The sequence below is a fragment of the Tachypleus tridentatus genome, chromosome 13, assembly GCF_004210375.1.
Source record: "Tachypleus tridentatus isolate NWPU-2018 chromosome 13, ASM421037v1, whole genome shotgun sequence".
NCBI classification, from domain to species: Eukaryota; Metazoa; Arthropoda; class Merostomata; order Xiphosura; family Limulidae; genus Tachypleus; species Tachypleus tridentatus.
In genome coordinates, this window is record NC_134837.1 from 78,547,972 (window position 1) to 78,560,088 (window position 12,117).

Genomic DNA, 12,117 nt, shown 5'->3' on the forward strand with positions numbered 1-12,117 from the left:
CGTGATAGCTTCTGATGTCATCTGTTCTCGTCCAGTTACCGTATACACACACACACACAATTTTCTGCGACTGTGGGTGCGTTATAAGAGTAATAATAAATTCCTGCTATTCGATTAGAGTAGTGCAAGAATTGGCGGTGATTGTTGTTGACTCCTGCCTTGTCAATAGTCTATCAAAATTAGGGACGGCTGACACAGATAGCCTACGTGTAGCTTGCCGCGAATGTCTGTGACAAACAATCAGTCACGCCTATTTAAGCTAGTTTGTGTGTATGAAAAACAAGATAAGGCAGTTTTAGTGTAGTGATCGATCGATACAAACACTGACCTCTTCCGCAGTTTCTCTTATAGTCACTGTAAACCAAGCTGTTGGAACTGATAATATAAACTTTAAATATCGGCAAGTATATTGAACAATATATATATATATATATATATATATATATATAGCTACGAAAATGAAGCTGTTACTGGTAATTGATATTATGCTGATTAATAAAGAATCAGAACGGGGCCCTTTTGTATTCCAATTTTCGTTCAGAGATTTACCTTTCAAAGCGATAAGAATGGAATTGAGTGGTTCCGATTGAATCGTGTTATGTAGTAATATAATATAAACAAGTTTGTGTGGATTATGTGAGATGCTGTACAATCCTCCAATGTCGCCTCCAGGGTCGTTATGAGCCCCTGACCAATTTTATCATCTCCTTACCGGCATGTCATCAAATATGCCGTTCAGACTGTGGAAATATGAAGATAACCACAGCCTTCTGGTAATAGTTTGTCATTGATTCATCATCAAGTGAATGCTTTCCACTTTCAAATTGATGTCATGATAATAAAATAAAAAGTAGAAGTAGATAAATGAATAGGTCGATATATAAATGATCGTAAAATGTGTTATTAAACATACGCTCTAGTAAATAGTTCCACGGCATAGAAAGGAAAATTATTAGTAGAATAGCAGAAGTCCTGACAGAAAATTCACCGTAACAGAAAGAAGAAACACGTAAATAGAAATATGCGATGACAGATAGGTGGGAGGTTAGCTGATGGGCGGAAAAAAAAAGAGAACTCTGTAATGGGAACACTCTCACACACCCCCCAGCGGAGTAAAATGGATGAGCTCGTCATTGATCTTTATTTCACTAATGCCTGGTGAACCGTCGGTAAGAAGTAAAGCATTTAACAACTGAGGCAACTAGAAACAGTTATAAGTAATGCTTGTCTTTTATATATATATAACTGTGTGTGTGTGTGTGTATCACAACTTTCGCGATAGGGCATTATTCACATCAAATTTGATGTTATTTTCGAGCCTGAAAGGTGCGAAACTTACTGTTTGTTTTGTTTTACTTTTTTCTGTATGTACATGTAATACAGTATGATGGATATTTCGAAGAAATACTCAAAGAATGTGAATATACAGCGCATTTTTATAACCATTAATAAGATAATGCACATTTATTACTTTGTATTTTTTTGTCCTGTATTTATACTCGTCTATATGTTTGTTTGTTATAGAAAAAGCAAAGTTTAGTTTGTTCAGTCATTATTCTCTCAACATAATTGTTATCGACGGTGTGTTTAATATAGGAATCTGTGTTGCTATTTATTTATGTCTATCAAGTCTATATAATATGCCAAACGAAAGTAACGTCTTAACGTTTTAAATAATGTGTGTCTCTATATACATACAAGCGGAAGCTGGTGTTAGGTTGCTTGGTAACGTCGTCAGTGTATGTCTTGAGTTTGTAACGACTCGTAAATCAATCGTTTTCCGTTAATTTGTTTTAAGTGTCAGCAGTTTAATATTTGTTAATGGAGTGTGTGCTGTTTGGTCACTGATTTCCATTTGTTGAATGACACTAGAGAGTGTTGCTGTTTCAAACTAATATGGGGGGGGGAGTGATAATTAAAAAAATTATCTTTTAATTACTACTTAAAGGTTTGTGTCTGAACAACGTTCAGCTTTTCGATTGTAAGAACCAATGATTGAGAATTAGTTATAATATGTCAATAACTGCTCTTGTCATATCTTGTACCGACGAGGTCTTTTGCCTAATACTTAAACTCATCAGGCCGGGTGAGGTATACAGAGAGTAGTGGTTTGTGTGTGTATATATATATACCCCGAAGGTGTTCTGTTTTGAGAGTAACAAAATACTTTTATTTCGTAATTTTAAAGTTCATTTCATGCATAATTCCTCTCGTGATGCATGGGATATGCACGTGTTACTGACATCACGACATTACAAACTGCAACTTTAAGTGACCTTTATGTGATGTCATTTCAATGTTTATTGACTGACTGGTAGACAACATACTACTATATAATGATGTGATTAGTTAAAATAGGTGATCCTTCCAGACAACCTTCAGTCGCCTGTCGAGGAAATTAGATTAATGGGTGGCATTAAGTTGATGTTATCGACGTTTAAGGTGGCCAGACCCCTAGACCTGTTAACGCTGGCCCTGTCACAAATTTTACACTGTGTGGATATTAATTTGAAATAGACAAATATATGTGTATATTAATATAACTTTCTAGTGAAGTTGTGGCATGCCATCCAGTTTAACTTTCTCACGATTTTTTTTTTTATTGTTCATGAAAATTAATGATTTATATAGTATAGTGCCTGGACCAACCGGCCTGATAACCCTGTTACTTGACAAAAGACTACTTTGGGACTGGATACGACAGATGAATCATGTTTGACCTATTATAACATGATTTTCTCTACCTTCACTCGAGTTCGTGGAATTGCTGACGTAGTTTTCCTCCATTGTCCCTGTGATTGTTTACCCGACCCGTGAACCAGAAGATCGGTTTACTACAATAGCTCTTATGAAATAATGTAGCTCATTTAGATAAAATGATATAATAAAAGTAGTAAGTAATCAGTTTTAAAAATAAACTAATACGTTTGTGTTTTATAATTCTTACCCCACAAATCTAATTTGCAAATGACTTAAGTAATAATTACAATATACTTAATCTGGTTTACATTGTATTGTCCTTCGCTGGTAGAACGGTAATAAGTCTACGAATTCGAACCTGCGACCCTCAGATTACGAGTCGAACGCTTTAACCTACCTGGCCATGTCGGGCCGATTTGTATGTTTTTTAATCCAACGTGGGTAATTCACGTTGTTAGAAAAGTTTATAAATTGCACGAAAAACAAAAAAAAGGCCCATTTCTACACGGATTTGGCCTGGCATGGCCAGGTGGTTAAGGCACTCGACTCGTAATCCGAGGATCACGGGTTCGGATTCCCGTCACACCAAACATGCTCGCCCTTTCAGCCGTAGGGGCGTTATAATGTTACGATCAATCCCACTATTTTTTGGTAATAGAGTAACCCAAGAGTTGGCGGTTGGTGGTGGTGACTAGCTGCCTTCCCTCTTGTCTTACACTTCTAAATTATGGACGGCTAGTGCAGATAGCCCTCGTGTAGCTTTACGCGAAATTCAAAACAAACAAAACAATCTATATGGATTTAATACAACAGAGTTAGGATGGACGTCTCCAAGTAGTTAGCAAGCAAAACTATAAACGTATTGGACTAGACCATGGCTCACATGCAAACGATGCAAAAAAAGATACACTCAGAACATTGGGGCCGTACGTATGTTATAAGAGTGACAGTCACATTTCACTATTCGATTAGCGTAGCTCATGATTTGGTGATGAGTGCATAGTGTTGCATTCACTATTGCCTAACAGTAAAATAAGTAACAATTATGGATAGCTAACACAATCCTTGTATACTCTTCATGAATTTCTAATTTCACGTATTTTTAATACGTATGAGTATCAAAGTTCCCTGAAAATTTCCTTCACCTCTCTCCTTTTCTCCGTCAGTGTTCATGTTCCCCCCAACCCCATCTGTACCTATCTGGTTATAAAACACCAAGTATTAAAATGTAAATATATATGGAAAATGATTAGATGTTTACATCACCATGATTACTCTTGACACCCAACAGGACTCATAATTTGGAAAATGATAGTTCAGAGCCAATTTTTGAAGTGTACATTAATGTAAACCAGTGGTTCCCAACCAGAAGTGCGAGATAACATTTCAGTTGTTTTTGGTTGTTTTTTTTTGTTGTTGTTTATATTAAGGTTACTGCATTATATATATTTTCAAAAATTACGTTCGAATTTTATTTCTTATTTTTCTTGTTACAGATGTAGCTTTTTACCTTCTGACGATAAACTATCGTTTCTACCATCACCAGCGCAGACCGAAATCTTGTTTTGGCTATTTTCATCTTTATTCTTAAATAAATAATTACTGTGAGGGGTGCGAGAACATATTAAATTTTTTTAGGGGTGTGGGGTATAAAAAAGTTTGGGAACCACTGATTTAAACAGTATTATTGTGAGTAAATGCATTTATCAGTCTAAGCAATGCCCATTGAGGTATTAAAAACACGACGCAAGGAATATTGGGGAATCTTCTATTGTTACATAAGCAGTTTAAAAAAAGAAAACTTTTCCAAAGTCTCATAAACCATCTATTTAACACAGTTCTTCCGAATTTGTTGCTTATTATTTCCACCTAAATGGTGATGAAAACTATTTAAACTTGTGTCAAATGTTTCAAAGTCTACTCTTAATGCGTGCAGGAAAATTGACCACTGGCAGTTGTCGAAATTCAAAAATCTGAAAGCATTCTGGGTTGCCAGAATATATGGTTTCCATTTAAAACGGTTCTAAAATAAATTCGTGTTCCGTCTATTTAGAAATATAACACCTCCGACAGTCTTACTTACAATGAGGTTTGGTTTGGTTTTTCGCACAAAGCTACTCGAGGGCTATCTGTGCTAGCCGTCCCTAATTTTGCAGTGTAAGACTAGAGGGAAGGCAGCTAGTCATCACCACCCACCGCCAACTCTTGGGCTACTCTTTTACCAACGAATAGTGGGATTGACTGTCACATAATAACGCCCCCACGGCTGGGAGGGCGAGCATGTTTGGCGCGACGCGGGCGCGAACCCACGACCCTCGGATTACGAGTCGCACGCCTTACGCGCTTGGCCATGCCAGGCCTACTTGCAATAAGAAACTTCATTTAATAAATGAACATGAATAATATGTTGGCATGTCCACAACCCGCGAGACGCACTTGGAAGTGGGGAATAACTTTACTTCTCTAATCCAGCAAGAATGATGTGCTTTTTACAATAACAAGTATATTAGCTTGTCAATTTCACGTGCGGTTAGGTAAAGCTCTCGCGTAAGAGTACGGTTGCAGTTGCAGTTTTTCTCACTGGTATTATCCCCCATTAATGAGGGGTAAAAGAAAGTACGTAACTTTTGTGCACGTCTTTGTTGATTTTTTTTTTAATATTTTGCTTGTGCTTTGCAAATGATTAAAACTGGTAATCAATTTATTTTTATCTACAAACCAATAAAGTTATATAATGATAAATTAACAACCATTTCATGCCCTTCTTAGTGAGAAAAAAAATAGGGTTTATTTGAAATTATATTTATTTTCATATTTTACTTAAAGTAGAGGAAGTTATTATCTCCACTGAATTTATAAGGACTGCTGGACAGAAGGATTAAGTGAAGTACTTTAGAAAGTGTATTTAAGTTCGACGTTTAGGAAGTTATATTCTTTTCCAAAAATAAATAAGACATTTTTGTAAGTTCGTGTTTTGGGGTTGTATAGTTAACAGCTTTAATATTAAGTTTTCCAATGTCACGAATAATTTCTGAATTTTTAAACTTCGTAAAAATGCATGCGTTTTTTTTCTTAAATCACCAACTTACTTTTTTTTTTTTTTTTTTTTTGCTGACCCGATCAATCTGTGGTTATAAGGCTTCTACTTCACAGTTTATTTCAGGTCATCCCTTAAGTAATGTCCAAATTTAGGTTCAGAAAAAGAGAAAGGATTTCAAATGCTTTTAATGTTATTTAATTAATAATGTGTGTTTCATTATTATTAATTACTTCCTGCCAACGATTCACAAGCTTCCGAATGTTACTTCTATAAAATTCTTGGAGCTTGGAGGAAAAGAATGCAGAGAGGGTAGTTTTGGCATCTTCTTATGTTCCAAGCTCTTATCCATCAAGACAGTTCTGCAAAAGTAGGGATAGATATCAATCAGATGGGGCAAGGTCTGGAGAACAAGGAGGATGTGGAAGTTCTCCCAGTCTGTCTTTTCAATCTTTGCATATGTGATCCTTGCTGCATGGGGCAGTGTATTATTCAGGTATAACACAACACATTTACGATTGATCAAAGTAGGCCTCTTTTCTTTCAGTGCAATATTCGAGCGCTCTAACTGTTGACTGTAGAAGTTTGATGTAATCGTTACATTGAGTGACAGCAACTAAAAGTGAATCACACCAACAATATCCCACCAAACGCTTAACAAGACTTTCCTTGGGTGGAGGTCCATTTTGGGCTGTGCTTTAGCCAGTTCACCTGCACTGGGCCATTGTCTGCAGCGCTTAACATTTTTATAAAATATCCATTTTTCCTATCCAGTCATTAACCTGTCCAGAAAGGTGAGTTACGTTCACGAGAGTGCAGAGAAGTGCAAATGTCCACTCTTGCTCTAAGATTGGCTTCTGTCAGATCACGAGGGACCCATTTTCCAAGTTTTGACGCCTTTACAAGCTGTTGCAGATTACGGTGAACTGTTAAATGGGTTGAATTAAGCTTCTGTACTAATTCTTCAACTGTTACAGCACAATCTTCATCAAGTGCAGCCAGCACCAAGTCATCATTATATTTAACAGGACGACCTGAACATGATACATCACTTAAGCTGTAGTCACCTCATCTGAACTTCTGAAACCACCTTCAACATTTTCTTTCATTGAGAGACTCCACACCATAAACACCTTGAATGTTTCGTGTAGTTTCTACTGCACTATTACCTTTTTTAAATTCATAAAGCATTATATGCCTGATGTGCTTCTCAGACACATCCATCTACATAGGGGTTTATTTGATTAATGATCTGAAAAGTGGAGTTGATTTTCTTTTATTTTTCTAAACATTTTATTTTTGTACACGTCTTAATGATTTTAGTCATTAAAGCCTTCTACAAAGACAGAAATGGTGATGCACTCTTTGTATTAAATTTTCGAACATTACTTATGAGGTGACCTAATATTTTCAATTTTACCTTTAGTGAAAACGGAAATATGTAATACGTTCAGTTTAATTTACTTCGTGTGCATTTCATACAATAGTGTTAATAATATTACACAGCCAGACAACTCAGTGAGGTGATTAACTTCCATGTTTAATGTCAGATTTTCAGTGTGAAAGAAAATACCCCACGTTGCGGGTGAATTATTTGCACAGTGTACATCCTACACAAAGCCCATTCTCGTGCTGAGTCACGTGCGTGTAGTAGTTTTATCGTTTACATCTGCCAGGCGTGTATGGCTTTCTCTCCGCTTGTCGAGTGTTTGTTTCCGTATGGTATTTTCTGTATTTAAAAAATTAAAAAAAACTTGTGTCATGTTGTAAGGTAGAATTACTATTATGTCCAAATCGATGGCTGTTTAATACTTCCCTACCGTGTGTTAAATTGAAATGTTTTTAAAACAAATACAGTTGTAGCGTAAATGAAGTTAATAATATATATAAATAAAGTTATTGTATAAGAAATTAACAACAATAGTGGGCATGTGTGTATTTTAGTGAAATTAAATTAATTACATCCAAATGAAGCCAGATAAGTAAACACAAAATCATGTGGAAGGACTGCATTAAAAACACCAAACACCAACCTCTTATTAATTATAACCACAAATTTTAAGCCGTAAAAACACATTAAGATTAAACAAAATATGCTGCATATTTTAAAAAGGATACGAGGGTACAAGCTACAACGTGGATTATAAAATGTATCCTAAGTTTTGAAGGTGACTGCGGAAGTAGGACCCACAATGCGGTGGGGATACACCATCTATCAGTCTTAACCTCCAGTTTGCTAGTCTCAATAAGAAAATTAGAAATTAGGAGAGCGAGATGTTAGTTCTCAAGCTTACAACGTCCCACATTTATATCACCATTCACTGCCTGGAGACAGTTGTGGGAAGGTGACTGCTCTCCCAAGTTAAAATAAGAATAAGAAAAAGGTAAACATTAAAAAGATGAAAAATGAAAATAAAATTAAAATAGGGAACTACCATTTAGGGGTAAGTAAGATAAAATGTACCTCCTGAAGTTAGCATTCTTCTCCCAAATATGGTATAGGCATTAATTAACATGACATCAGTAAACTAACAGTGTAAATGGTTAAATCTGCATCACTGTCATAGGTCCATACAAGTACTTAAATTAAGGTTCTCATTAACTTGTTGCTGTTTTCTCATCATAAAAACTGGGCGTGTTCAAATAGTTAATGTGATTGAAACGTGAATCCGCGAATTCACTGTTCTAATGTCTTTGCCGCAAATAAGTTTTTCGCGCTTTGGAGCATTGAGTGCGCTGTAAAAGTGACAGTCTAATCTCACTAGTTGGTCAGATACGAGTAACCAAGTGCTGGACACAAATGTTTTCCCTGTAGTTTGTTGGCTTAAAATTAGGAAAGGCAATGCATGGATAGTCCTTTTTGTTGCTTTGCGTTTAGATGAATTCTAGAGTAAAACAACGCTTACCATTGCGGTGACAGAAGTTCGATTAACTTAATAAGTGAGTTATTGCACCTAATTGTTCGGTTTCTCCACTATCATTACTAATATTAAAAACCGTCATTTGATATAAAAAAATGCGTGTATGGGAGGTAGCTAAAGATTTACTGTCGCTATCCATCGGGGAACGGAAGTGGGTTACAACTGTTTGGTCCTGGTTCCTGGAATTAACCATTTTGCTATATTCTGAATAACTAAACGAAGAAATGTAACACATTCAATTGATAACAATACTGTTAGAGAGTGCACATGTGTAACTTTTGATTTAATTAAACTTATGGCTTTGTGTATCAAACATTTACCTTTAGGAGGAGGAAATGTTCTATGTAATAAATTAAGTAAAATGTTTTGACATCTCTGAAATCAAGTGTTGGTAAAGGTTATTTAAAAACAGTTACCTTCGAATCCCTCCCTCCATCCCTTCTAAATAGCACTATTGAAAAGGCTGATTTTATGTTTGAAATAAAGTAAATACAGAAATATTATCTGCTTTTTTAGAGAGAGCTAACAGTGATCGAAGTCAAACGTTATATGCAAAGTTCCTCTGTATGTTACAAAACAACCCACTTTAAATCCGTTATAACTATTGTGCTCTAGTTGTCATGAGATTTTGCCAGCAAGGCTAATGTCATTTGACGACACTTCGTAGACGTGTTAGCAAAGAGAGAACACAGAACTAACTAGCGACCGACGTTGGCGTTGTTTCTTGTGAATGAAACGACCGGAGTTTGTGCATGTGTACCGAATATAAGTCCACGTGCAGTCCAGATTTGGATGATTGCCAGGTCACTACAATATGACGTAATCGCGTCAGCTGATTTCGTACTGGGATCACCCCTCAGCCTATGACGGCACCGCCTTTACCTTTCTCGCGGTGTATTAAGAGACTGTGAAGATGACGTCTTTGTACCACAGCGACTGTGTAATGGCAATTGCTTCTCTAAATAATTGGGTTTAGGGGGAAAATAAATTGATACATTTAACTTTTTTTTTTAATAGATACCTAGGTGCGTATGAGAAGATTCATTTTCTTGGGGAAATACCAGACAATGTCCAATCCTCAGACAGTCGGGCTCGCAAGTCTTACACCTCTATGCTCCATCTTGTGCCCATGACTTATAATTATGCACAGCATGAAATCTCAGGTAGGTTTGTTTAGTACCCATTATTTAAAAGTCTCAGGATTTAAGTATCTTAACTCATGTGTAGATACATTGTTACAACATATACCCTTGAAGTCAGAATAATATCACTTGAGGAGTTTCAAACATGTAATACGTTACACAACAGTAAATAAATATCTACCACATAAGTGGCAGGTTTGCTTTATAGCGGTTCACCATAGCAGAATAATTTTGTTTTTAGAATAGAAACACAAAGTAGTTTGTTAATGTAGTTTTACAGTTGCAACCTATCTGTACTGTTTGATTTTTATTTTCTAGAATGCATTAAAAGTGTTAAGCAGTATTTAAACTACACAGCATTAATAAACATTTATCAAAATGTGGTTGCACTCAAAGAAATGTTTTTACTGTACAACAGATATAACTTACATTGCTAAGTCTTGTGAGTTTGTTTGGTAGGTTTTCTGAAAAGTGTAATGTATTAGGTCTCTTTAATAAAGACGTATAAAGATTATATAGAATATTTCAGGTTTTAATAGTGGTCTTTTTTTGTTATAAAGTTTAAAAAAGAAAAAACTTGAAAAACCTGTTGTAATAGACTAGTATCTGTTTTCATGGTAAGCACTAAGCAAAAGTGTTTGTTTTGTTTTTTTCATGAGCTTCAAAGTAAAATGTAACTACTAAATACTTGAAAGAAATACGTGGCCCAAGAGCTTCAATGAAATTGCATTTTGCCAATTATAATAAAATTGAAATAAAACTTTTTTTTCTATTCATCTGACAATATGATCTGTTCTTAAATTGTATTACAGAACTTATTTTGGTTTGCTCTTGAGATGTTTGTTTTTAGTCTTCAGTAAGTTATGGAGACAATACATCATTCACTCTATCCTTTCCAGGGTTATAAATATCTTTAGGTTAAAGACAACCTTCTGGACTTTTTTTTACTTAATGCTCGTTACTAGGGGTAGAAGGCATACACCCTACCTCAGATAACACAAACAAGCATTATTTCATATACTACACTTTCCACAGTACTGTGCAAAAGTGTTAGGACAAGTGTTATTTTGTCATTCTTTCCATTTTATGGGGCTGATTCTTCCATGGCATTACTGAATGTAAATTTCAACACTATGGTAATGCTTCACTGATTACTGATGACAGCTGAATGAGCCAGGGTGAAAATACATTCTTCAAAATTCCCACATATTTGTACCAATGGCATGTCATAAGGGTTTTGCTTGAATGAACATATTGATCAAATTTAGGATATGAAATCACTGTCATGGTACTGCATATAGTGTTTTAGCTGTATAGAAAGAAGCTAACAAGGAGCATCCATGATATTGATAGAAGAAATCAGTTTAATAGCAATCCACAAATAAAACTGATAAAAATTGTATTTGTCACTATATATTTAGTTTTACTGTCATGCCACAATCCAAAAATCATAGAGAATTGTCAGTACAGCAGAGATTTTTATAAAAGACCATAGATGACGATAGTTGGACTATCCAACAAATTGCTGCAGGTTTGAAATGCTCCCCAAACACATTTGGATACATCCTATATTATGAGATTGAGACAGGTAAATTTGAAAATTGTAGAAGGCAGAACACCTAAACTCAATGATACTGATGTTAAGTATCATTGTTTATGCAGCCTTTAGAACAAAGGGAAGACTGTCACTGATATCAAGCATGAGATAAACAACCATGTACCAAATAACAGAAAAATAATCAAGAAGACTCGATGAGAAATAAATATTTGTTCATTTAGTATTTTAAAAACATTTACTTTGATCTTTAAATATTGTTAAGAGACTGAAATTTGCTAAAATATATTAAAACTGGACTGTTGATGATCGGAAAAGGGTGTTATGGACAGATGAGTCCAAGTTTGAAATATTTTGTTCAAAGCATAGGTTGTATGACTGGTGGAAAAAAGGTGAAAGATATTTACCTCAATGCATAGCACCTACCATTAAGCAGGAGGGAGACAGTGTGATGGTTTGGTTGAGGGGGGTTGCTGAGGTGACAGAAGATAATTGCAAAATAGATGGAATAATAGATCAGCATATTATTGGTAAAGGATTCTACTACTACTAAAATAATGGCCCTAAACACTCATCCAACTTGTGCAGAAGTTATTTAGCTAAAAAAGAAGCTGCTAGAGTCATTCATATTATACAATGGACCCCACAGAGGCCTGATATCAACCCAGTTGAGTAGATCTGGGATTTGATAGATCAAAAATTTGACAAATCAAAGGTTACTTCCAAAGAAACTTTATGGAAGTGTACTTGAGACAACTGAAG

The 12,117-nt window shown here is 35.4% G+C and overlaps 1 protein-coding gene across 1 annotated transcript in view; it reads left to right on the forward strand.

Annotated features, from left to right (window-relative positions):
* LOC143236196 (uncharacterized) overlaps positions 1 to 12,117 on the forward strand; it is a 75,927-nt gene that overhangs the window by 25,979 nt on the left and 37,831 nt on the right. Inside the window, exon 4 of the mRNA XM_076474488.1 lies at positions 9,676 to 9,821. Within this exon, the coding sequence (XP_076330603.1) occupies positions 9,676 to 9,821 (146 nt within the window). The remainder of the gene's footprint in view (positions 1 to 9,675; positions 9,822 to 12,117) is intronic.